The sequence below is a fragment of the Ailuropoda melanoleuca genome, chromosome 4 (genome assembly GCF_002007445.2).
Source record: "Ailuropoda melanoleuca isolate Jingjing chromosome 4, ASM200744v2, whole genome shotgun sequence".
Classification (NCBI taxonomy): domain Eukaryota; kingdom Metazoa; phylum Chordata; class Mammalia; order Carnivora; family Ursidae; genus Ailuropoda; species Ailuropoda melanoleuca.
The window spans coordinates 5,602,814-5,629,901 of NC_048221.1; the positions used below are offsets into that span (position 1 = coordinate 5,602,814).

At 53.4% G+C, this 27,088-nt stretch overlaps 1 protein-coding gene across 1 annotated transcript; it reads left to right on the forward strand.

Annotated features, from left to right (window-relative positions):
• The first annotated feature begins 633 nt into the window (after window positions 1-633).
• Window positions 634-26,619, forward strand: ELAVL1 (ELAV like RNA binding protein 1). Its single transcript, XM_002921911.4, has 5 exons — window positions 634-840; window positions 11,087-11,190; window positions 16,759-16,912; window positions 22,046-22,271; window positions 25,039-26,619. Exons 1-5 carry the CDS (start codon window positions 669-671, stop codon window positions 25,361-25,363), a joined length of 981 nt encoding a protein of 326 aa, XP_002921957.1. The 5' UTR covers window positions 634-668; the 3' UTR covers window positions 25,364-26,619.
• Window positions 26,620-27,088: the final 469 nt, after the last annotated feature.

Genomic DNA, 27,088 nt, shown 5'->3' on the forward strand with positions numbered 1-27,088 from the left:
TGACATCTTGTGTCCACGTGGTATTTTGCTAGAATCGATGAGCCAATACTGATACGTATCAGCTCAAGCCCATAGTTTGCCATCGGGTTCAGTCTTTGTGTTGTACATTCTGTGGGTTTGCACAGATGTGTAATAACCTGTGTCCACTGTGACAGGATCATGCGGATAGTTTCACTGCCCTAAAAATCCTCTGTGCTCCCCTTGTTCGTCCCTCCCTCCTTCCCTTCTAACCCCTGACAACCACTGGTTTTCTTACTGGCCCTAGAGTTTCATCTTTTCCACGATGTCCTATAATTGGGGTCACACAGTGTGTAGCCTTTCAGACTTAGCAATATGCATTTAAGGCCTCCCCAAGTCTCCGGCCTCATAGCTCGTTTCTTCCTATCACAGAGTAATACTCTGTTGTCTGCAGGCAGCAGACAGTTGGAGTTCGTTTCTTCGTTCACCCACTGAAGGTCGTGTTGGTTGCTTCCAGTCTCAGGACAATTATGAATAAAGCCGCCATAAATACCCACATGCAGGTTTTTATGTGGACATAAGTTGAACTTGTAGTGTTGAAAAGAAAAAACCCCAAGTGCTAGTCATTCGTTTTGCCTTAACATTCTGCAATATGGATGTTTGGAATTTACTTGATTTTTCTCCCCCTCCGCAGATTTTTAAAAAATACAATGTCTAATGGTTATGAAGACCACATGGCTGAAGACTGCAGGGATGATATCGGGAGAACGAATTTAATTGTCAACTACCTCCCTCAGAACATGACCCAGGATGAGTTACGGAGTCTGTTCAGCAGTATCGGTGAAGTCGAATCTGCAAAACTCATTCGGGATAAAGTAGCAGGTAAAGAAACCAAGAAGGTTTGTAAGGGGGACTTGGGGCCGTCCCACTAGGCCCTGGCTTCCTTGTCGGTGTCTCTGCAGCATTCCTCAGGGCGGAAGAGCTGCAGCCTTGCAGGGGTGGTTGTCAAGTTTCATTGTTATCTCAGACTGTATTTTGCCACCGCCCTGGTGGCAGATTGGACATAGGTTCCCAAAAAAGGAAAAACTCATCGTAAGACAGAGCACATACAAAGTGAGACAGTGGGAGGGGAGGGAAGACAAGGGGACACCAGAAATGGTGACAGCTCTAAGAGCTGGAAGAGACCAAAGAACATGAGTGATAGCCCAGCCTGGCTGGGTGCCATGCGTGGAAGGGACCCTGGCCCAGGCAGGCCCATCCTTGTCTTCCTGGGTCCCCGTGCCCCGGTCAGGCCCATGGCAGAACATGGAGTATCCCCATGGACAGCCCTTCATTGGCTCTGGGCTGTGCTGATTGTTATCACGCCATCAAACAGCTGAAACACACTGAGTTTGAACTCTTGGGGGGCTAGAGCAGGGCCACGGATCAACAGGCAGGCTGTACGGTTGGATGCCAGCTGAGAGCCCTGCTCCCCCACTGCCTCCACGTGCGACCTCTGAGCCTCAGTGTCCCCAGACATAAAGTGGGGATGGTGGCTCCTACATCCTGATGCTTACCTACCTCATAAGGACTTGCAGACATCTGGGAAGGCCGTCCTTACCGAGCAGCCTCTGACCCGAGAGCATGATTTCAAGGAGGAAAACATGGAAAGATCAGGTGCTACGAAGCACTTCCTTCCTTTTCTCCCCAGGGAGGAACATTTGTTTTAGGGAACTGCCCTCCTCCTCCCCTTCTGCCTCCTCCTCCCTTTCTTCTCCCCACCCCCATCGTCTTTCTTCATCCTTCTTCCTCTCTGCTCTACTCTGGTGAGCTGAGGAATGGGCAGAACTCCACCCCCTCGCCCAGGAAGGCTCTGGCTGCCACTCTGGGTTGTGAGACTGTGATTCTGTACACTGAAAACTAATTAAAAGTTAAAAATGAAAAAAACTTTATTATGGAAATAAGATAATATCTTGTATTCTGATCTGCATAAAAATAGAGTAATATATTGAACCCCATGTACCCATCATCTTACTTCATCAACTCCCAGCTTTTGCCAGGTACCTAACTGCTATATAGGCAATTAGTTCATCAGAGGGGGCACTGACTTCAAAGGTCTTTTGAGGACTCTTCCAATTCTGAGTGTGTGATTTAATGAACATCTTCTAAATAGGAATTGTAGATAATACACAAATTGAACAGTGTTAGGATGTTCTAGAAGCCATTATCTTTCTCCTGTTTCAGGAGACCATCTGCATAAGAAAGTAGCTGTTCAGAGGTGTTATAAAATTTTCCTATGCTACTAACAAGTCTTGCCTTTCTCCTTGCTCCTATGTTCTGATGGAAGGGAATTTTTAGCCCCATGGATATTCCTGAGAACTGCAGTCCGATTTTGCCAGCATTCTCATGGTACCTGACTTCTTTGTCTATTCGCTTGTTGTGGTTTTCAAAGGAATGTGAGCTACGATAATAGGAACACCTAGTTTTGGCGAGATCAGTCCAGAGAGAACTGGTTTTGGGAGTGAGGTAAAAGCAACAAAGTGTAATTTGGAAATTATTTCCGTTCAGAGATAAACTTTTCCTTCTCTTAGGGTAAGATAAGTATAGCGTACCAAGAGTTGTGGAGTATGTGGTCCCAGGCCTTGCTAGCAGTTCCTTAAATTGAGAGAACGTACCTTCGCGAAAAGCTTACTGCATTCCTACCTGTCTTCTCCTGCCCCTGGTGTGTGAGAACCTCACCGTCTGCACAGCCCCTCTGTCCTCTTTTATGCTGCTCTGGTGAAACCCCAGGCACGGATACATTCATCCAGCTGCTTCCTCCTAGCCGGGCTGAGGATGCCCACCCTGGAGAGAGTCTTGCATCCAGACAGACAGGTGTCCTGTCAGAGCCAGTTCCCAGCCAAGCTCAGCCCACAACGCAGGCATTCCTGGCCCCCACAGCAACCGCATCTGCACCCTTCACTCTCGGCCCATGATTACCTCCCACCTCGCAGTGAAAATAACAGCCATCTCCACCTCTGCTCGATCCCTGCCCTTCTCCGCGTCCTGGGAACCTCAGGCTAGGCAAGTACCTGCTTGCCCGGGTCTCTTCAGGATCGCCTCACCAGCATTCAAAATGCTCCAGTGGCTGTTCTCTTCAAAAGAATCCTTGCTAAGGTTCCCTGACTTCTTCTAGCTCAGAGTGTCTTTATTCGAGCCACCCTTGACATTTGGGACTGGATGATTCTTGGGGGGGGGGTGCATTTGTGCATTGTGGAATCTGGAGCGGCATCCCTTCCACTTGGTAGATGCCAGTGGCATCATCCAAGTCGTGACAACTAAAAAAATGCCCCTAGACATTGCCAGGTGTCCCTAGTATCCTCCCCCGTGAGAACCGCTGCTCTAGCTGTCGTCCTCCCTCCCCTCCCATTCACAGAGCCGTCATTTGACTATTTTCCTTCTGGGAGCTTCCCCTCTCCCTTGGCTCCCTCAACCACCTGTCTGGCTTTCTCCCACCCGAGGCCTTGGTTTGCCTCTTGCAGCTCATTCCCGGCCATTAACTTAGACGGTCCTTAGGGTTATTCCCCAGCTGCTGTTCCTCAGCCTGCCCCGGGGAGAGCGGGCGCACCTCCACAGCTTCACGGCGCCCTCAGTCTACCGCCTGTGTTTCAGCGAGAGCGCTCTCGTGAGCTTCAGACCCGCCACCCCTCGACCCCTCAACTTCAGTGTTTCCCAAACTGACCTTTTCCCAGCATCTGCATCTTAACAGGTGACACCAGTGTTCACTCAGTGACTCCGGTCAGAAATCTAAGCATGGCCTTTGACGTGTGTCCCTGGCACTCATCCTTCTGGATGCTTCCATCCCTTTTCCTCTGACTTCCCCACCCCCTGCCCCACTCCCCAGCGCAGATCTGGACAAGGCCACATTGTCTTCTGCCTGCATTCTGGCCTCCTAACAAGCCACCCATGTTTCCTCCAGATGGTTCTCTTCACTGCGGCAAAGGAATCTAAACATTCTACATGTGACCTGTCACTCACCTGCTTTAAAACTCTCAGTTCCAGACCCTGCTTGCTTCAGGACACCTTTCCTGGCCCAACCATGTCAGCATCAGATGCTTCTCATCTGGGTTCTCATAGCGACTGGGCAGGCAGCAGGGTGGGTTTCCACATTGCACTGAAGTCAGAACTTTCTGGTCCTGGAGGTCCATATGGTTCTCAGAGGCAGGGACCCTATTAGGTTCCTAGATAGAGTCATAATCAGTGCTTGTTGAATGAATGAATAAGTGTGTCTAGTGATGGGGGAAGAATGCTGCTAAGCATGGACATTCATTTGCTCAGCAAATATTTATTGAGTGCTGACCATTGGCTAGGTATGGGTGATAGGAGGAATGAGGGATGGATGGTGGATGGGATGTTGGGAATATGTGATGGGCTGGCCTCAAGATTCAGAGTGTTTCTGGCTGCCAGGCCCTAGTCCCTGTGTTGGAGACATACATTTGTTGCTGCCTGTTCCATCCACAGTTCCTAGGTAGCCCTGCTGTACAGCGCTGCCCTGCTGTGTGGCCTGGTGTCCGGTCCTCTGCAGATGCCATATGGCCCAGGAGCCAGCCTCCACTCTCCTGGACTGTCTCTCATGTTGGCCACTTGGTCCCCAGCCTCCAGCCCATTCACTCGGCTTCTGGCTCATGGCCATGCACCTGTTGTCAGGATAAAGCCCACACCCCTGCCTGCAACTCCCACGTCTCGTGGGGACCTGTCCTCCCTCTCCCCAGCCACTGTGCTCTCCACTCACCCTCCTCTTGGGCCCGACTGAGCTGCTTGTCATTTCCCAGACATACCCTGGCTCCTAGAGTCCTGTGATTTTGCAAATACTGTTCCCTCTGCAGGAAAGCCCTTCCATACCAAGCCAGCCTGACCACTTTTTTTTCCCTTGAGTCACTTTTGTTCTAGAAAAAACAGCAACAACATGAGGCAAGAAGGAAGAAAAGTTTAAATTACCCAAAATCCTATTAGCTCTGTGCTTCGTGTCCTTCCATACTTGTTTCTTTCCATATTTGTAGTCATAAGCAGCCTTGAGCTTTTGGAATAATGGGCTCGCACCACCCAAGCTGTGCAAGAAACTTTGCTTCCTGTACCTATGAATGTTTTTCTGTCGCTGAGCATAGCGACCTCACCAGAACGGTTACACAGGATCCTGTTGTGTGGAGGTTCTGAGTTTACGACAGGCTGGAACCATAGTCCGTATTTGTAAACTCCACAGAGATAAATGTCCGGGTGCAGGTCTTCACTCATCAGTGATTGCTGTCGGAGGTCTTCCTGGAGGTGAGCCAGTAGATGGGAGAGTGTGTACCATCTTGAACCCGATCACCAGTTTACACTAGCTCTGCCCTGCCCTGCCGTCTCCTAGGCCAGGGGGCTTTCTCATCTCGCCCAACCTAAGTGAAACATGACATCCGATTAGGGTATTCGTTCACTTTTTAATGACGTCCATCTGGTCTCCTGTCTTTACTGGCTGTTCGTACTCTTCTTTTATAAAAAACTCTCCTTATCCTTTGCCCGTTTTCTTTTGGGAGCATTTGCTGTGTCTTATTTATTGTCTCGTTAATTCACTCACCTCCCCCCAAGACCCAGCCCCATGAAGTCATCCCTTGAGCCCCCACAGATGTTTGAAGGAAGAATTTAACTCTCCCTACCCTCACGCTGCAGGGGAGGCCTTGTCCACGGGGTGCTCCCCTCCCCCAGCCACCCTCCCCAGGTCAATTTGAGAGATGTTGCGTCTGGCTGCTCGGGTTGGCAAATGTAATAGCAGATGCCAGGGCATCATCTCTTGGTTTTGACCTTGTCTAGAGAGAGAGCAATGTTTGTAACTGAAAGAGCACTGGTTTCAAAGCCGCCCGGCAGGGCACGAAAAGTGCTTTGCATGGAGGCAGCCTTGGTATTCTTCAGGCAGCAGCTCTTGGGGTGCTGGCCGCCAACCCACAGCAGCACCTGGCCCCTCGGAGAAACAGACATCCCAGCCACCCCCGCACAGGTCCCCTGAATCAGCCAGTCCAGGGTGTCCACACTTCTGTGATTTAACCTTCCCAGAGGGAGGGCAGTGCTTGTGCAGGAGCAAGTCAGAGACACAGAGCTCTGCCTGCAAGGTGGGGAGTGAGAGCCGGGGGCAGAGTGAGCTGGGGGAGCACTGGCCTCTAGCACATCCCTCAGCCTCAGACCCAGAGTTCATTCGTGCTTCATCCCTGGCTGTCTCCCTCTCCTCTCTCTCTCTAACTCTGTCATCTCCCACCGCCTCCCCTTTCCACCAGATCTCCCATCCTGGGCTTCTGGTTGCCCTCACGGGCCAGCACTGACTCCAGGAAGGCCCTGCCCACCTTAAGCTCCAGCAGCCTGTGCAGGGTCCTTACCTGCCTTCGCACTTCCCCTGAGCACCCCTGTTCCCCAGCCAGCCCTCAGACCTTCCTCCAGCAGGGCTCATCTTCCATTGCCCTAAATAAGAGGCGGGCCGCGCCTGATCTGCCTTTGCGGCGTTGATTCTAGCAGGCTCACTACTCTAGGGGAGAGAAGAATCATCTATAAGGAGATTGGAAGTCAGCCTCCCTAACATCTTGGGTCCCTAGGCTGAGGCAGGCCCTGGGGAGCTGTGTCATTACTATAAGCATGGCTTATAGACCCTGTTAGAGAAACAGTAACTTGGGGGCTGCTTTGGGAAGTGAGGGCCTTCCCCCAGGCGCCTGCCCTGAGCAGGACCAACAGGTTTCTGCATAACTGGAGAGCCCCACTCTCCTCATTCACTTCGAGCAGCAGCTCTCAGCTCCTCACTGGAGTTGCTGGGGAGCTTTAAAACTACTGAAGCCACCTCCCACCCACCCCCATGTCAGTGTCATTGGTTCAGGTTATGACCCAGGCAGTGATCATTTTTAGAAGCTGCCCTGGTGATTCTAGCAAGCAGCTGAAGTTGAGCACAATTGGTTTATGGTGAGCAGCTGGGTGGAGGCGGGGACTTGGCCCTGTGTTAGGCACTTTCACCTGTGGCCTCCTGTGGTGGGTGCAAACCAGGGGCTCCCCTTCATTCCTCAACTGCCTGCCCTCCCACTGCACTCAGGTGCCCACCACAGAGGGTCGAATAGACTCCCGAGGGGACAGGGCCAGCCCCAGAACAGGGTGTGCAGAGATCCCGCCCCACGCAGCTCCAGGCCCCAGAAGGCCCTGCCTGTGCGCACTGGTGGGGAACTGGAAGAGCACTGGTTGTGAAGCCACCGGGCAGGGCATGGAGAGTGCCTCCCTGTCACTTACGGAAACTTGGCCCGCTTTGAGCTCCCTCCAGCAGCCCATCTGTGGTGCGTTTGGTGGGTCTTCCTTCTGCTTCCCCAGCCTGTGCATGCACACCTGGCCTAGCTCCCAGGCCCCACTCCACTCAGCAGCCTCCTCTGGGCTATTCCCCAGCTCGTTTAGTTCAACTGCACTGGCCGCCTTTCATTTCCTGGAACACACCAAAGTCTCCTCTGCCTCACAGACTTGGCACTTGCTCTTCTGTCTGGACTGATTGTCCCCAGCCATCCCAAGGTCTTTCTGCAGTCATCGGCTCCTCACAGGGCACTCCTGACTGCCTTGTCGACCACGCGCCTGTCCTATCAGTCCCTCTCACATCGCAGTGGGGATTGTCTTCATAGCACCTGGGTGGCGGTTTTGTTCATTGGTTTCTTGCTGCTTTGTCGTCCGACTTGCCCACTGGAATGTGACATTCACTGAGGCACAAACTGTCCTTCATGATCGTCATCAAACCCCCCGGCCAGCCTGGTATGGGACCTGACACGTAGTAGGTGCTCAGTTAATACTTGTTGGCTCAGTGATGAGAACTGGAGGGGGAGCAAGCCTGGGAAAGGAGGCAGTGGGCATCTGGGGGCGTGTGACTTCCTGGGTGATATTGGCAGGTGTGGGCACATGGTGGTCAAGGAGGCCACCCGGGAAGAGTGAATGACTGAGACAAGAGCCAAAGGCGGAAACTTGGGGGCCATCTTGATGGGATGGGTAGAAGATAGGAGCTTGAGGGGAGGGACCGTTGGGGGAAAAGAAAACCTGGCATTGTCGTCACATCCTGGAGGAGGAGGCACCTGTCTGTGGGGCAGTACCTGACAGCTGTGGGCTCGGTGAGGGCAGTGCTGGCAGTCTGCAGTGACCACCCTGAGAACCCGGCCAGGGCCACCGAGCACCAGGGAGGCAAGGAGTCAGGAAGTGGGGCTGGGTAGGACCCATGTTTATATGCCACCAGGAGCCAACTGCAGCTGAGACACAGGAGTGCAGCCTGGGCACAAGTCCTCGTCAGTGTCTGGTGTTTCCTAGCAGGGCTTAGGCCACCTGCAGCATCGGCGAAGGAGACAGGTGGTCCAGGACTGGGATTGGCCTTGTGGGAAGAACAGAAACAAGACCTGAGCATGGGTTGTGCCAACCAAAGAGGCAGAGGAGCCCATCTGCAGGCTGGGCAAACGGGCCTCATGGCCTGGGCATGGTGACAGATGGGCAGAGCGGGGATCCGAGAGCAGGTGTTCAGGAGTAAAAATCCCAGTAAGCCTGTAGTTCGGTGGGGAATCCATACCACGATGTTCTGCGTCCTCAGCTTTAACATCTGTAGTCTGGACTGTGGCAAGGGTCCTGAAGTTCCCAGCCTGGAGCCGACTATAATCATTGCCCTGTTTTCTGAACTTCTGAGTCTGACTGTCCTGCTAGATGGGCCCCGGTCCCACAGCTCTGCTGCTCCGGGGTCCTCACTGCCCACGGTTTAGCTGCGAAATCTCTCAGACCCATGGAGTTTCATTAGAAGTTTGGGTGTGGGGGTGCCTGGGTGGCTGAGTCGGTTAATCGTCCGACTCTTGATTTCAGCTCAGGTCATGATCTCAAGGTCCTGAGATCAAGCCCTGTGTTGGGCTCCGAGCTCATGAGGAGTCTGCTTGTCCCTCTCTCTACTCCCCGCTGCTGCTTGCTCTCATGTACTTGCTTTCTCTCTCAAATAATAAAATCTTCCAAAAAAAAAAAAAAAAGTTTGGGGGTAGAGGGTCAGGTTTGGGTTTTGTTTCTTTAGAAAAGAAAGTGGACAGTGCAGAACTGCAGATAGTTTGTGTAGCTACTGTGCCCTGAAGGAGGGAGAGTTTGTCTCCACAAGGCGCTCCTTTGGTATGGGTTGCGCACTGACTTCTTCCACAGCCTGCAGTTTGGGGGGAGGGGTGACTGGACAGTGGAGAAACCTGGCAAACCCACGGCCTCGGCCAGGGGATCCAGGCCAGCATTAGCCGTGATGAGTCACGGCGCCAGCACCCCCCCCCACACACACGCAGGATGTCAGGAGGGCACTTTACTCTGGGATCTTCCTCACAAAACCCAACTCCCCAGCCTCACCGTGGAAAACATCTGACGGACCCAAACTGCGGGAGAATCTACAAAGTTCCTGACCAGTCTTCCTTGAAACTCTCAAGGTCATCAAAAACAAGGAAAGTCTAAGAAGCTGTCCCAGCCAAGAGCAACCCAAGGAGATGTGACGATTACATGTCCTGTGGGATCTTGGGTGGCCTCCTGGGACAGAAAGGGCTGTTGGGGAAAAACTAAGGCAATCTGAATGAAGTGTGGACTGTGGTTAACTAGCCACGTATTAGTCCTGGTTCCTGACTTGTAAAATGCCCCGTTCTGGTGTAAGATGTTACCGCCAGGGGAAATGGGGTGTAGGGTCTATGAGGACTCTGTTATATTTGTAACTTTAAGTCTAAAAAATAAAGGGGTTTTTTTGTGGTTGTTTTTTAAGAAAGTGACCAAAGTGGGTTAGACTCTGCTAGGTTCCACATCTTGTTATCTACCAGGGGGCCTGGGTTCAGCTGGCCCCCGGGGACCTCCGCCTCATGTGGTTGAAGGACTGGTGTTTTTTACCTGCTTGTTGTCGCCCTCCAGCACCCAGAGGAATGGAGCGAAGCTCGCCGCTCTGTCTGTGCCCAGAGCAGTGCCCGGCACTCAGGCTGCCCCCTAGCGTGGCGTGCGGATGGGTGAGGATGGGCATGTTGGTTCTCTGGGCCTTCGCCTGCCGCTCCTGTAGTGAAAGGACAAGGCTTCTTGTACTTGGCCCCTCGGCCTTTGCTTCTCTCTGGGCCTTCTGGGAACCCACAGCCCCTCCCCTCTTAGGCCGAGTCCCTCCCGTGGCATGCTGTTGGTGGTCACTCTCACCACTTGGTTCACCAAGGAGAGCTGGGCACACCTGCCTGTAACCCTGGATGTCTTTCTAGTAACTTGGCTCCCCCAGACTTCAGATGCTGCTGCTGTCACATGAAAAGGCTGCCTCCACGGCGAGCCCTGAAAGCTTGGCCAGGGCTGTGAAGGCAGGTGCACTGCTGTCCTGAGACTCCTCTCAGCGCCAGCTTCTCCCCGAGTTCCCTGTCATCTGCTTTGTGGCCGAGTTGTAGGTTTGGGAAAGTGAAGGACCCGACACTGGGTGGCACCAGAGCCCAGCAAGCCTTCCCACTCTGGGGCACAGGTGGGGGAGAAACATCCAGACGCAGACAGCTGGTCACCGCTCGGCCCTCCCTGCCTGCCTGTCTTGCGCAGTGTGACGGCCCTCTCTCGCCCTTGGAGCCCCCACACCCCAGCCAGCAACGTTTGGTGACGGCATCTGCAGGGTGCCCTGAGTAACACAGTGTTTCTTTCCTTTTTTTTTTTTTTTTTTAAGATTCTATTTATTTATTTGAGAGCGAGAGCACATGCACAGAAGCAGAGGGGGAGAGAAAGGGAAGGGGAGAGAATCCCAGGCAGACTCCACGCTGAGCATGGAGCCCGACGTGGGGCTTGACGTGGGGCCCGATCTCACGACCCTCAAATCGTGACCTTAGTCAAAATCAAGAGTTGGACACTTAACTGACTGAGCCACCCAAGTGCCCCACATAATGTTTCTCCTTAAACAGCCCTTTAAAAAAAAAAAATTAACAAAGGTAACATTTGTTCATTGTAGAAAATTGACAAGTTTGTGAAAAAGTGTAACAAAAAACCAGTGTAGATTGTGACTGCCGGTCTCTAACCCCATTTCCCGGAGGCCATGGCTTTGTGCGACCTCCTCCTCCTGAGCCCGGTCGGTCATCGTCTTGTCCACCCTCCCTGGCTCTCAGCCGGCTTACCATTGTGCATGTGTTCTCGCACACAGGGCACAGCTTGGGCTACGGCTTTGTGAACTACGTGACTGCCAAGGATGCGGAGAGAGCGATCAACACACTGAATGGCCTGCGGCTCCAGTCAAAAACCATTAAGGTAAAGAGCTGCCATCGCCATCTCGGCCCCGGCCTGGGTGAGCGACCTCCCCTTACCTCACCCGGGTGAGGGATCTCCCCCTTACTTCATCATCGCCGTCCAGGGGACCACTGGCATGGCCACTCCTCAGAGCCCTGGTGCTTTGGAGGCGTCTGGGGTGCCTCCTGTCTGCATGGAGCTGAAGCGGTGCCCGTCAGACGCGTGTTGGGCAGGGACTGCCCCCGACTGTGGTGGTGTCTCTCGGCCTTCTCAGCTCCGCCAGCAAAGGGACAGTCACCAGGCGGGCAGTCCCCTCCTGGGTCCAGGGGGTGCTGTCCTCATTCCCGCGAGCATTTTTGCAGCCTCTCCCTCCCTGCCGATGTCTCCCTGCCCCATCACAGCCTGGTTGCTCCTCCGTGTAGCAGATGTTCATGGAGCCCCTGCTGCGTGTCAGACAGTGAACAGATGAGTTCCCTGCCTTCATGAAGGGGCCTGTGTGTGTATGCGTGCATGTGCACGCACATGTTCAGATAATACCCCAAAGATCAGAAAGTCACGCGTGGCAGAGCTACAGGGCGGGGGCACGTTCTGTGGGGTGGCTTCATGGTGACCCGTGGCTTGAGTGAAGCAAGGGAGGCGTGCAGCGCAGCCGGGGGGCAGGGGGGACTTAGGCAGAACGTCACCACAGTCACTCCCAATTCAAGGGTTGTGGCAGCTTCCTGGGATGAGTTGGCAGCTTCCAGGCCTCACAGGATGGCTTCGTGTTCTTCTCAGCCTGCTCTCACTTACCACCCCCTCCTTTTCTCAGCCCGGAGCCCTGCCTCCTCCCCATCCCCATCCCCAAGTCTCTGTCTGCAGGCTCCTGTGATCCTGGGCAGCTCCAGACCCAATCCAGGACGAACTTTCTGTGTTCCAACCTTTACTCCCTGCTGAGCCCTCCTTTAGAATACATGTCGTCCCACTGCCCCAGGCGGGTCCTCTGACCTAGCTTCCGGCAACAGCCTGGCAGGCACCGTGCCTGCCTGCATTATCTCCCTCGACAGGAGGCCATTTGGAGAGAGACTGCCCTCTATGAGCCTTTGGACCTGCCAGATCCTCCCACCCCATCTCCCATCACTCTGATACATGTGGGTGACTCTTGGGACCTATACCATGGCTGGGCTTCCCAGGCTTCCCTGAGCATCAGAACCATGTTGGGTGCCTGTGTAATAAAGGTTCCAAGGGTTGCAGCTTGGGCCTCCCAAGTCACACTTTGGGGCGGCCTGCGAGCCTGTATTCCCACCTGCTAGGGAAGTCTTACAGTCTGGCCATTGGCAGCGCATGTTCAGTTTGGAGGGTGGTGTTCGCGTCTGCTGTTGAACTGGTCGTGATATGGATTGCACAGTGGTTTAATCATCCTCAGACCCACGGAAACACTTCTCAGCAGACTTCCTGGGCCTGAGTGCACATAGGCCCTGTTGTGTGCTCCCTGAGTTCAGGAGCGCAGCCCACGTATCCCTGTGGCTGGCTCAGACTCCAGAGGTGCCTTCCCCCGGGGTGCTGCTGAAGGAAACCATGTATTATGGCCTTTCCACGTGTCAGGTGACTTTGGTTCCTCTCCACCAGCTCCAGGTTGTTTATTCTCAGCCCAAAGCTCCCAGTCTGTTAGGAATTATCTCCTGCATTTAGAAAATGTTTGCAGATGCCAGGAGAGCAGACAGTTATTCAGATGCAGAAAATTCATTGTTATACAACAAGTGCATTCTAGGGGCATATCCTCTGCTTGGTGCTGGGTTCCATGGCCCACGGCTGTCCTCAGATAGCCCTCTTGTTAACACGGTTGTTAATTCCAAGACCACTATCTGACTGTACCTGGGATGGCCATCTCCCAACTTAGGGAGTACCAGAGAGGTTCCCTCAAGAAAGTCAGAGTTGAGATCTGGGGGACGAGGAGTTAGGGGTAGGGAGGGCCAGGTTGGGGACATAGGGTCCTGGGCAGAGGTATCTGCAAGGGCCAAAGTGTGCTGCTTGTGGTGGGACAGAAGGCAAGGGTAGCCACACTAGGGGAGACTCAGTGGCCAAGACATTGTGGGAATTGCAGGTTATCCCCATGGTTGAAGCCCCACTTCTCACCATGAAGGCAGGACCTTTCCAAAGGCTTGTCTGTCCCCCAGCCTCTGAGTTCCCACACCCCACGGCCCACCCAGATGTGCCCTTGACCTCACCAGCGTTCACTCTGTCCTCTTCAGTTCTAATGTCATTCCTTGATCTGAGTAGGGAGAGAGGAGTCGCCCTGCCCCTGTGCCCTGTTGTAACAGCAGCGCGCAACCCCAGTGAGGGGGTGTATGTGGTGGTGACAGGCTGAGTGGCACAGGTGCCAGTCCTGTGTCATTCACCGGGCCAGCACCTGCTGAGGGCTTGTAATGGGCCAGGTCCTTCCACACCTTGTCTCCGTCATCCTCACCACAGCCTGGAAGAGATGATCCCCAATTTAGGCTTAAAGAAGCTGATGTTTCGAGTAGTGACAGGTCTCGCAAGGTCACAGAGGTAAAGAGGGGCAAAGCCAGGGTTTGAACCAGGTGCTGTGGCTCTGGGCATTTAACACCACTGCCGGGCTGCTTCCCCGGCCCAGCGTGGGAGCTAAACACCGGGAGCCAGGACAGTATCACTTTGATTAGCCATGAACAGAGCCCGGGAGACGGCGGTGCAGGTAGGCAGGCACTATAAGTAATAACAGCAACTGCTTTTGTCCACTCGTTTAGCGATCGCTCACTGCCTGCTGGCTGTCCACCTGCATCTGTTCTAGGTGCTGGTGATACCACAGCGAACACAAAAGTTTTGCCCTCCTCGAGTGTTCTACGCAGTTAAATAAGTAGGATATATGGTATGTCAGATCAAGATGAATGCAGTGGAGAAACTTAACCAGGGGGAAGGGGGCTGGGCGCTGCTTGTGGGTGGAGGGGCTCCGTGGCCAACTAGGTGGTCAGGGAAGTGGAGTAGTTTCTCAGGGTTGCCGCAACAAAGCACCGCAAGTGGTGTTTGTGTGGTTGGAGGGTGTCAAACAGCTGAAATTTGTTCTCGTGATTCTGGAGGCCGTAAGTCCAAGATCAAGGTGTGGGCAGGTTGGTTCCTTCCAAGGCCGTGAGGGAGAATCTGTCAGGCTCTCCCCTGGTTTAGGGGTCGCTGGCCATCTCTGGTGCTCGTGGGCTCATGGAATCCTCACCCGGACGTCTGTCTTCATCTTCACGTGGCGTTCTCCCTGTGTGCGTCTCCCCCTTTTTTCTGAGGACACAGTTATTGGATTTGAGGCCCATCCTGCACCAGTGTGACCTCATCTTCAAGAATGACACCTGTGACAGTGCTCTTTCCCAGTAAGGTCACATTCTGCAGTGCTGAGGGTTAGGACTGCAACATAGGAATATGTAGGGGGACGCAGTTCAGCCCTTCATAGGAAGGTTTCTGGAGGACGTGACAGAGAGAGACCTGCTTGGGGCGAAGGAGCTGGTGATGCTGAGAGCTTGGAAAACAGGTTCTGGACCTCGTGTCATAGAGCCTGCCGGGTGCCAGGTGCTCTGGTGCAGTCTCCTTGGATGCTGACCTGACTTTGAACTTGACAGTAGTTGAAGAGAAGGAAAGTTGCAGTGGTTGTCATGGGCCTTGAAGAACCTGTTGTTGAAAGGAGTCAAAGCGCGTTTGGCCGTAAAAGGCATCTTCTCCGTGGGACTTCATCGGGGAACAGTCATAGTCCGTACCAGCCTCCGTGCTGCTTCACCAGCACCAAGGTCTTGGTCTGGGAATGCTCTTTCCCACCATGTCCTTCTTTAAAAGCTGAGGGCAGACCCCAGATGCAGCCCCATCCAGATAAATCCACAAAGGACCAGACGGGGCGGTTCTGGGAGGCACTCCCTGTGGACCCGGCACAGAACCTGTGGCAAGTCCCGGCCTCTGGCAAGACTGGTTGATGCAGACCCGGAGAGTTTAGGCCCAGATGTGTGAGACTGCATTGACACCATTGTTTGGAAGTCAAAGAGTGTGACCAAGCCCCAGTGGACTGGCCAGCCACCACCTCAGTGGAGAAGGTTGCTGGGGGAGTCCCTGCATGCCAGGGTGGCCTCTGTCTCAGTGGACAATGCCACGTCTGCCCCAGGCCTTGGATGCATCACTGAGTGACCACAGCGTTCCTGTGCTGTAGGCCTAACCAAGGTGCCTTGGGCCTGGACGCGGCGCAGGGAAGCTTCCAGGAATGTGTGGCTTGTGCAGCATGACTTGCTTGGAGGCCACCAGCCCCTGACAGTACCTGGTGCCCCGGGGACATCCTTCCAGTCAGGGCCACTTCTGTTCCACTCTAATCTGACATCCACCCTCCATGATCCTTGGCGCCTCTGGGGGGAAGCTGGACTCTGACCACACACACAATTTCTCTTTCCTTTTCCATCACCCGCTGGACTGCTTTCTGCTGTGCTGGCAAAGGTTGTGTCTGTCGTCCCTCTTAGGGCATGACTTGGGTTCGGAGTCAGCAAGCACGTGAATGAAGGGGTGCATGTGTGCCTGGCATGAGGAACCACACTTGTGCCCCTCCTGGCAGGCCTGAGCATTCTGGTGAGAACACACGTGTTGTTCGTGGCCTCGTGCTGCCCAGTGACACCTGAGAGATTGTGTCTGCTCTTGGGTTATGGCTTCAGGTTCCTTGTCTTCTCAGCTTTGTGACCCTCAGCACATTATTTGGCATAGGTCCGAGTCCCCCACCCTTCCGGAGCCCCCTTCCCTGTCTCCTCCTCTTTTCCCAGCCTCCTAACTCCATCCTGACTCTGTCGGGTGTGATCAAGTCCCTTCCCTTCAGGCCTCCCCTTTGCAGACGGAGGGGCCCTGTCCCAGCTGCTCCTTCCCAGCAGGGGTGTGGCCTCAGTCCCGTCCCTCCTTCTGGCCAGCCACAGCCATGGCCCTGACCTGGGAAAGCACAAAGGCCCATCTTGCTGTCAGCCCTGGAAGCCTCCCCGCTCAAGTGCACACACATACTATTTTATCTAAGCCGCTGCAGAAGCTCCTTGCAGGCTTTCTTCAGTTGTACAAAAAAAAGGCCCAAAAAGCATGGAGTCATTTAATATCAAACACTCAAGTGTTGGACTGCGGGCTCCCCGAGCAGCCCTGGGTCCCCTGTGGGCTCCGGTAGCAAGTTTGCCTGTGGGTAGGTGGGTGTCGTCCTCCTGGCTGTGCCCAGCTCCTGAGCCACTGCCCTTTGGGCTCCTCACAGGCAGCACTGGGTCCTGTCCGCAGCCTGCTCACTGTCAGAGAGGGCTGAGGCCACAGAAGGAGAAGGGACAGCTGGGATGGAGTTGTGGCCCTGTCTGCCACCAGCCGTAGGCCCTCAGTCTCCTGGCTTCGAGAACTTGGAATGTGTCTGCTTCACCGTGGGGTGTAAAGTCCAGACAAGAGAATGCTAGGGGGTGTCAGGCTCGCTGCTCGGCCCAGGTGAGCTGCTCACCTGGTGATGAGTGATAGCATGGTTTCTCACCAGAAGGGTGGCTTTTTCGTGCCTGAAAAGTTAACCCCCTCCCCCAGTGCTTTGGCCACACACCTGCCCTAACCCCAGAAAGCGGTTTTGTTTTTAAGGTGTCGTACGCTCGCCCGAGCTCAGAGGTCATCAAAGACGCCAACCTGTACATCAGCGGGCTCCCGCGGACCATGACCCAGAAGGACGTGGAGGACATGTTCTCTCGGTTCGGGCGAATCATCAACTCCCGGGTCCTTGTGGATCAGACCACAGGTACAGTGGGTGGCCCGGATGTGGGCTGAGGTTTTCCTCTAGGCGGAGCCAGAGTTTGCAGGAAGACAGACCTCTGCTTGGGTTTCAGTGGCAGAGTAGTTATTCCACCAGGGAGGACAGAAGCCAAATGAGAAGACCTTGGCTTTTGTTTTACGAGGCCGGGGAGGTAAAAATGGTGGTAAAGCCGCCCTTGTGTTAGGCCAGCGTGTTATGGTGAAAACACTGAGAGATCCTGGGCGCCTTCCCTCAAGCACCCAAATGTCCTGGCCTGGCTTGTGAATGGGTGGGGAAGGCCGCTGGGTGGGGAAGGTGGCCGGTCCGCCATTCACTACTGCTCTTCTTGCAGGCACATGGTGTGCCGTGTGGGACAGTCTTCACTCACGATCCAGAGTCCCCACTTATCACTGGCCCAAAGCCACAGGGTGGCTGTTTCTGAGGAGCCGGTCTCCAGTCTCCATGATTTGGATGCCCTCCCTCCTCGGGTAGCACATTCAAAGCTCAAAGAGCTCAGGGCATTAAATTCCCCTCCCTGACGATCCTGGCCCCTTCACTCTTAGGTCATCTCAGCCCAGGAGCTTAGCAGCTTGGGCTCTGGGCATTGCAGCAGGCAGTCAGGCACAGCTGAGCTGAGGGCGCACCCGCCCCTCGGAGCAGCTCCGTGTAGGAGGCTGGTGCCAGTGCTGAGCATGTGGCCTAGAGACTGGGGTCAGGACGTCCACTGCCCAGCCCTGTGCATGGCTCTGTGTGGGGAGCAGTGAGCTGGGGCTGCGCCTGCTTTAGGTCTCTCGGTTCTTTTCTTTTTTTTTTTGGTAAATCTTTTTTTTTTTTTTTTTTTTTTTATTTTTTTTTTTTTTTTTTTTTTTTTTTTTATTTGTTCGACAGAGATAGAGACAGCCAGCTAGAGAGGGAACACAAGCAGGGGGAGTGGGATAGGAAGAAGCAGGCTCACAGCGGAGGAGCCTGATGGTGGGGCTCGATCCCACAACACCGGGATCACACCCTGAGCCGAAGGCAGACGCTTAACCGCTGTGCCACCCAGGTGCCCCTAGGTCTCTCGGTTCTGTTCCCACCACGAATGAGAACCTGCTGACACACTGGGAAGTGTTGCTCATGGAGCTCAATGAAGCCGTTGGAATTCTCCGCGGTTGATTTTCATGTTCTTCCAGCACAGTCTGCTCACCACCCCCTTGGCTGTGATATTAAAGCAAACTCTGGGTAGTTTGGTCACAGGAAGTCATAACTCTGAGGTGACCTCCCTTCCAAGAGACCAGCAGAGCGCCCAGGAGGTTGCAGAGCAGATCCCAGAGAGCAGGCAGGCTGGGCCTCCTGGCCTGTGACAGGCGGGGGTAGAGGTCCGCACACATTTTCCTGTGTCCCCCTGAGCTGTGTGCTTTGGGCTAGGTGGCCTTGCCACCTGCCCTCCCTTCCCCCACCCCCTGTGGAAGCTTGGCTCCGCATGTGCTGGCCCTGCTGCCTAGGCTGCAGGGCTGGGCTGAGGCCTGGCCTGGAGAGGTGTGGACAGCTCGAGTCCCCAGGGCCCAGGGGCGAGGGTGGGTTGGGGAGGAGGGCCTTCTGGAGCGTGGTCCACAGCTGCAGCTCGCTGGGATTTCACAGGAGCTCTGGGTAGCCCCATGCGTGGTGCATACCCCTCCTCTGACGCCAGGCTGTGCTGGAGGGACAACGACCACACCATGGCCTCTGTGCTGCACCTTTGCCCTGGAGTGGGGATGGGATGGGGTGGGATAAGGATCCCATTTACTTGGTATCAACCCTCCTGATCTGCACCAGGACAGTTTCCTGTGGTCCCTAAAGCTCCCTTTACTTACCTTCAAGTGCCAGTTGAGAGAGAACAATCCAGTTGGCTGGTCAGTGTGCATGATTATTCCCATCCCCACCTGTGTGAGCTGCCTGGGGACCTGGATGGCGTGACCATGCTGGCCCACATTCTGCTTCCGTGGCCCTCCTTTTCCTCATGCCATACGTCCTGCTTTGCCTCTGCTCATCTCTGTCCAGCCCAGCATGACCAGAGTAGAGCTGGCTCTCTCCAAGAACACCCCTGCCCCAGCCACCCAGCTTTCCCCAGGGGCTCCCGCCACCCTGAGAGAGGTCACTTCTACAAACAGCTCCCCTCAGCCCTTTGTGGGGCATTTTGTCTCCTTTCCCTCTCTAACGCTGCTGTCTCTTAGAGTGGGGGCGGGCACCTCAGGATTGGAGGCCTCCAGGCTCGGCCGTGAATTCAGTGTGGCACCCATGGGAGTGTCACTCTCTTTCAGGCATCCCACCAGCCTCGCCGCTTCAGAGGAGGGGACTGTCTCCAGAATCCTTGCGAAGGGTGGAGGGAAGGCAGCCGTGAGGGGGTCCCAGGTGCCCCCTGTGCACAGCCCTGCCCTAGTCTGGGGAGTTGAATTGGAGAGTTAGAAAGGTGAGCCCCCAGGACGATAGGCTCCCACTCCCTCCTCTGCTTCAGAGGGGGCCGCCCAGGAGGGCTTTTCTGCTGGGACCCATGGAGCACCGAGGGGCAAGGGCAGAGAACAGCGTGGTTGGCAGGTTTGCATGTCCAGTTGGCCTCCCTGTCATGTGCCTTGTAGCGTGGAAGGCAGGGGCGGCTCTCGAGAAAGCCTAACCTTCTTCGTTGACAGAACTTAATTTTTAAATTTTCTTTGCCTTCTCACCCAGTTTAATTGTGAACTTTATAGTTTACTTAGCTGGAAATCGTGCCATTCATTGATCTCCGCTCTTGATTCTGAAAACACTAGAGGAAAAAACCACCACGGGCCCCTTCAAAGGGTGTACATTCATCAGATCATTCAGTGAACGTGTTTTCCCTTAAGCTAGCTAACTTTGTCTTTCTTGGGTTCTCTTCATTTCACTTGGGCAGTTTCCATTTGAGAGTCATTTTACAAAACTGAACAGGGAAACCACACCTGCACACACACTCACTCTCTGCTTGATGGCAAGGTCCTTATCGGTAGAACAGAGCTGGCTCCCTGAAGGCGGCTTTCTGCAGGGGCCAGCCAGCTACAGCTGTCGGTTATGTTTGCCTAAAGTTGGATATCCATCCAGGTGTCCGTCTGTCAAAGCTGCCGTTCGTGCTGTTCAAGAGTAAATAAAAACAGTGTATGTTGAGTGTGTAGTTTTAGGTGTTCCTTCTGAACTGAAATTGGAAAATGAGCGCAGACTCTAGAATTTTCTTGGTACACGTGTGAATTGCCGGGTCTATTCTCACTAATCCGGTGTCTCTGGCTGTGTAAGTTTTAAATTTATATTTCAACAATCATGGAGCCAAGGTGGAGGCAGCCTTGAGGCCACTAGGAGCAGCTGCATGGTCTCCCAGGGTGCTGTGTTGGGGGGACACCAGGAGGGGGAGTTTCCTAGTTGGGAAAGCTGGGGTATGTGCTTTCAGACTCACCATGGAGTGTCCACGGTATGTTACAGTTGCAAACAAACAATCCTTGGCCCAAGGGTCCCTGGCTGCTGTCTGGTTGCTCAAATGGGGCCCAAGTGGTGCATCCGAGTCAGGGCCAGGCATGGGATTCTAAGACCAGAGTGGGCATCTGTGCCCCACTGTGACACTTGTCACTTTAGCATCCCACCTGGCATGTCTGAGTCTCTCTGTGCCCCTCTGCGGCCTTTGGGTCAGCTGGGGAGACCCACACCCTGTGCCCATCATGTGGCAGTTGGTGGGACTCTGGGGGAAGGGCTAAGGAAAGGTGCGGGAAGTAAGCTGCCTGGGGGACATCTGGTGTGCTCACATAGCTGGTGGCCCAAGGCCTGGGCTGTCCTGCTTTAATAATTGTCATTCACTGAGTGCTGAAGGCCTTTGGAAAAGAAAATGTGACTTCAGACAGGCTGTGACTGACAGTCGAGACGAGAGTGTCTGGAATAGGGCTGTCTACCACATTCCCCCCACCACCACCACCCCAGGACACATCCGTGACTCCTGCTAAGACGTCACACTCAGACTGGCCCTTGGCCGTCTTCTCTCCGTTGGACTTTGACCTTCACACTTTACCCCCTTTTTCTTCTCCCCAGAGAAGGAGCCGGTCCTTTTCCGCGGCTCCACATTCCCTCACCCCAGCCCCACCCTGTTTGTCAGGTTCTGCAAGGGACAGTTCTCATTCCTCCCAGGCCTAGAATGTAGACGGATTGGGGTAGAGCATGGCTGAGCCCTCTTCTGCCCTGTTTGCTAGGTCTCACAATCATGCCAGACCAGACGCTGCCTTCAGCAGTTGGGCCTTGGATCTCAGGCAGCCTGGTCCCGATCCACATTCTTGCTCTGTCAGGAGAGATTGGGTTACAGCAGGGACGGACCCAAGGCTTGACTTCAGGTGGCTCAGTCTAGGTAGCAAGAGACAGTGCCTTCCCGAGGCAGTTGGAGGCCATGATGGAGCCCTGGGCCTTCCCACGCAGGAACAGGATGGGTGTGGAGTGGGCCTGAGGCAGGGACCTTAGAATGGAACATCTAAAAGGTGAGTGAGGTGAGGGCAGGAGGAAAGGGCTGAGGGGTGAGGCTTGTTTACTAGGACTCCGTGTCCTCTGGGGATGACGGAGAAGGCTGAGCAGCCAGGGACTCTGTCAGGCCAGCTGGGAAGGCGACAGCCTGCAAAGGCCTGGCCGACCTGCAGGACCCACCATCGCTCCTTGTTCGCAGTGGCTGCTCCTGGGACCTGCCGGCCAGGCAGGCGGTGGGGCCCCAGAGCTCAGGGAGAGTCCCTCAGTCCCGACCTTGTCGACCACACGCCTGCCTGCCCGCTGCTCTGCATGGCCACACCCCTGCGCTGCCACGGGCACCTAGCGCCGAAGGAGTCGTGGAGGGTGGTGTCTCTTCGGACACGGCTTGTTTTCAGAGAGGGGTTTGAGTGTCTGTCTGGGAGCTCTGTCAGCAGGACGTCGTGCGGCCCTGAGACCGTAGCTGTTACTTCAACTCAGAAGAAAGTCGGAAACCTTAATCTTTTATCGGTCAATGTTCTTCTAAATTCATTCATCCATTTCCCCATACAGGTTTAATTTTTGTTTACCTCATGAAGGTAGTGTCCGATCTGAAGCCCACTGACTGACTTGACTTTTGCTTTTCAGTTTTAAAAATCGTTGCCTTTTCCCCCCTAACTCCGTTTCTGTTGGTTTGTTAAAAAGGTTTGTCCAGAGGGGTTGCGTTTATCCGGTTTGACAAACGGTCGGAGGCAGAAGAGGCAATTACCAGTTTCAATGGTCATAAACCCCCAGGTTCCTCCGAGCCCATTACAGTGAAGTTTGCAGCCAACCCCAACCAGAACAAAAACGTGGCGCTGCTCTCCCAGCTGTACCACTCGCCCGCCAGACGGTTCGGAGGCCCCGTTCACCACCAGGCACAGAGATTCAGGTGGGTCGGGAGGCGGCGCTCTCACCAACCCAGCTCTGCCCCCCGAGGCCGACTGGGCCCGTGAGGCTGGTCGGAGTCATTGCGTGTCCCCACGCCCCCACCTCCATCAGAAGGTATCTGTGTGGAAGGACGGTTGGTTTCCATCCGAGTCTCGTCACAAGTGGAACCAGAAAGGTGGTTCCATCTGCAGCCAGCCCCGGGGAGGGGAGAGTGCACAGCGCTCCAGGGGACGGTGTCTGGTGACCCAAGCGGGGCTGTGAGTGTGAGAGTGGGAAGATGCAGCCTCAGGCGTGCAGAGGTGAGCGCTGTCCCACCACCCGCCCACCCTGGTGTGCAGGTAGCCCTGGCTCATCCACCTCCCCGTGGGTTCGTTTGGATCTAAATCATCACGTGCTCCCGGTTAAAAGTCCCGTCCTGGAGGTGAACGGTTTTCCACCATTCCTTCATCTTTCCCGATTGAAAGTGACTCCATTTGCCAGGATCTAGTAGAACAGAGGCAATGAGAGTCAGCAGCTTGGGCTCCCAGGTCGGGTGTGTCTTGCCTCATAAGTAGCCACAGTCCCGATGGCGGGCCCCTTGGTTTTGTTTTTGTTGAAGCCTAAAGCAGTGGCATGAGGGTTTATCTCAAGTAGGTTAGGGACCTTTTTCTTTGGGACTTCGCAGGTTTCCCAAACTCGTTTTAAACGGTGAGGTTGGGTAAAACCCTGCTGGTCTGCGCAGAGGCCATTTGGGGAGGTATTATTTTCAGCACCTAGTAATGCAGAGTTTTCAACTCAGCTCAGGTTCCAAAGCTGGCCTTCCCTCGTTGGCTTTTCTAGTTTAAGGACAAAGGCAGGGGAAGTGTCTTGGGGCGGAAGTGAGCTCAGTCCATTTGTGAAGGTCAGCGAACACAGTCTTTGTCACTGCTCGTCAGGTGGGATGCATGGACGGTGGCAGGCAGCGGCTTCCTGGTAATCGGCCAGCCAGGGAAGGGTGCAGAAGGGGCTTTGGGCACAGGAACGAGGACAGTGAAGAAAGGGACTAGAGCAGCCAAAACTGCTGGCCAGGCAGGAAAGGGGTCTCGACAACCAGAGAGGTTCACAGCGAGAAGAGCCAGAGGGCAGCAAGGGTGGCCGGGGAGGTGGGAGGGAAGACCCGCCACCAGAAGGCAGACTCAGTAAGAGGAAGAGAATCCCAGCGGAGGAGAGAGTTCGCAGTCAGTTCTTCTCACAGCAGGAAAAGCCCCCAAGTAAAGGAAGATTCAGGTCTCCTTAGTATCATCAGAGAAAAGAATTGGAAGGTGGGTTTCGTGGTGGTCAGGATGAAAGAAACCAGCTCCAGTGAGCAGGAGAAAAACCAATTAATGCTGATTAATAGGAATGTGAATCCGTGAAATAAGGCCTCAGGTTACTTTTACAACAGGTACATGAAGATTCAGGTTAACTATCATAACTCGGGCCCATGTTTGAATTCCCACAAAACTGAGGGGGGAAACGAGGTCCATTAAAAGTCAGAATGTCTTTCCAGTTTTCGTTGAAAATCAGCTTGGCTTACTATCACACAGATAACAAGGGTGCCTTTTCCCACCCCTGCTTCAGTGACATTGTGGTCACTGTTCCAGAGTTAAGTCCATTAACAAGCCGCCTCAGTCATTTAACCAACTCAGACATCCCGGTGTGGGATGTTTACAAGTACTTTCGCAGATTCAGACCCACGGCCAGTCATGTATCTTGATTCTTCCAAACCCGCATTGAAAAGAATCTCTGGATAAGCAGGCTGCACCTGGGGAGCTGTCACTCTCGTCTCATGTCTGTCAAAAGAATGAATCTGTTGAATGGCCCTTGAAGGCACCTGCTCACCCCTGGGTCAGCGCCACAGCTCAAAGCCCGATTTTATTTTAGAGCAGGTCATTCTTGCACAGCGTGGCCCCACAGATGCTGTATCACACTCGGATATTCTTAAACTGACCCAAAGTCCATTCTTCTGAAACCTTTAGAGGACCATGTGGCTTCAGCAACAATTTTATCATCTCCCTTAACCCTGTTGCCATGGCCACACGCTTGTAGAAGGCTTATTTTTTTATTCAACTGAAAGCATTGCTTTGGAAAGGGTCCTGCATTTTTGGTACAGCTTGGTGGCCTTGCAGTTCACCGCCATCACTTGGGCCCCTGGCCCTTCTGGGATGCTGTGAGCCAGCAGTGGAAAGTTGCCTGGAGCTGTGGGAAGGAATTGCCTGTGCCCTGCATTGGCCCTTCACAGGGTTGTGTTCACCTGGGACCCCACTGACAGGGGCAGTCAAGATAAGGGCAGGGTACAAAATTTGGTTGGGGGGGAGAGAAAATCCCCCCCCCCCACTGGCCAAACACGTACGTACATATACATACGGAGATAGGGTCTGAAGAGTGAGTTTCCTCTAGGGAGATCTGAGGGTATAACAACACCTAGGAGGATGTGGAGAAGCTTCCATCGTTTAAATGTGGGAAGCCTGGGAATGACTAAATAGGACCCCCCACCCCCCAGCGATGGAAGGGCGAAAGGGAGCAACTGGTCACCGACAGGCCATCACTCTGAGGGAAGTTAGGTTGAGGCTCTGACCCTTTGCAGGCGACAAGTGTCTCTCCTCAGGGTCAGCTCTCTGCAGAGCAGGGAGCACTCCCCCCCCCCATATTGAATTCCCACTTGTGACTGATGGGGGTGTGCCAGCCTTGCCCGAGCCGTGCCCCCACCCCTGCGTCGGCGCACCGGCCCGCATGACCCTGACCTGCATGCTGTGCTCTCTGTTTGCTAGGTTCTCCCCTATGGGTGTAGATCACATGAGTGGGCTTTCTGGTGTCAATGTCCCGGGCAACGCGTCTTCGGGCTGGTGCATCTTCATCTACAACCTCGGGCAGGACGCCGATGAGGGGATCCTCTGGCAGATGTTTGGCCCCTTTGGGGCAGTCACCAATGTGAAAGTGATTCGCGACTTCAACACCAACAAGTGCAAAGGTTTTGGCTTTGTGACCATGACAAACTATGAAGAAGCCGCCATGGCCATAGCAAGTCTGAACGGCTACCGCCTGGGGGACAAAATCTTACAGGTTTCCTTCAAAACCAACAAGTCCCACAAATAACTCGCTCATGCTTTTTTTTTGTACGGAATAGATAATTAAGAGTGAAGAAGTTGAAACTTTTTTGTTAGTGTACAACTCATTTTGCGCCAATTTTCACAAGTGTTTGTCTTAGTCTAAATGAGAAGTGAAAAGGTTTTTATACTCTGGGATGCAACCGACATGTTCAAATGTTTGAAATCCCACAATGTTAGACCAATTTAAGTTTCTTAAGTTATTTCCTTTAAAATATATATTAAACAGAAATCTAAGTAGACTGCATTGACTAACCAGTCCCTCGGGACGGTGGTGAACCTGAAGCATGCTTTAACTTCTAAGACTGTCTAACACTCGTTTCATTCGGTGTCTCCACAAACTGGATAAAAAAAAAAAAAAAAAAAAAAAAAAAGACCTTTTAGTTTTAGTTTTCAAACTAAAGATGTTAGACAGATGCTGAGTGTGCGTTTTCTCAACCGCTTCAACATTTTAAGCGATTTCTGCTTTGGTTGACAGGAAATTGCTTTCCCCAGCAGGTGCCATTGCCACCTCCTGCTCACTCAGCCCCGGGGCTCTGCAGCAGGCCCGGCAGTAGCAGCGGGGCCATCCGACGGGGGGCTGCCACCGGGGAGGGGGGCCGTACGCCGGGCTGCGCTGGGCCCTCCAGAGAAGGACACGCACGGGTTTCATAAGCCCAGGCGCCAATGGGAACGGACCAAAGAGTTTCAGGGAAACTCCAGTATATTCCAGAGTCAGACCTAACTCCAGGCGCACCTGAAGACGTGCTGCTCCTCTGACATCCCGAATTTCTGTGCACACATTGCATGCACGGTGCCCCGCACACCGGGCACTGGTGTTCCCAATCATTTCTCCACTTTCCAAGAGCAGTTCACACAGCTCGAATGCCTAAGATCGCTCTATATTTTAAGAACACAGAAACATTTGAGCATTGTATTTCTCGCATCCCTTCTCGTGAGCGCTAGACTTGTTTCTATTTTAGTCGGATTTTGTTTTGAAACTTTGCTTTCGTATGAACACTCAGCAGAAAAGTACTTACTTCTTGCCAGTTATCTATTAACAAAAAAAAAAAAACAACAAAAAAAAAAAAAAAAAAAAAACCTTTGATTTGTAGTTTTAAAGATTAACCCTCCCAAGTTTTCTTCATAACTGCCTTGACATTTTGGGTTGTTCTGTTCTGTTAATTTTCTTTTGCTTTTTTGTGTTTTTTGTTTGTTTTTACTTTTGCATTTAAGACCATTAAATTTGATTTTGTTTTGCTCGAATTTTGTTTTGTTTTTTATTTTACCTTTTCTTTCTTTTTGGCTAGGTAAGGTCCAGACGGCCAGCATTCAGGGAGGATTTATAAAAGATCTTAAGAAACAAAGACTTGCCTCGAGACAAAGCATTTATAGGTCTGTGACGTAGGAGTGTGCAGTCACAGATGGCGTTTTTTAAAACGGGGGAGCCAGTAGGGAGAATCTGAGAGAGAGAGAGCCTGAGAAGTGGCAGGACCAGACCTCCGGTAGCTCCTCAGGAGTGTGATCTGACTTTTATAAATATCTAGTGTTTAGAGAGAATCAAAAACAGGAGAACTTAGTACCAGCAGTTTTTAGCCTTGACATTAAGACTAAAACACATAACAATAGGCAGTTTTAGTTGATCGATATCATGGAATTGTGGTATTATTTATCTATTTATCTACCTACCTACCTATTTATTTATTTATTTAAGTGGAAAAAAAAAAATTGGGCA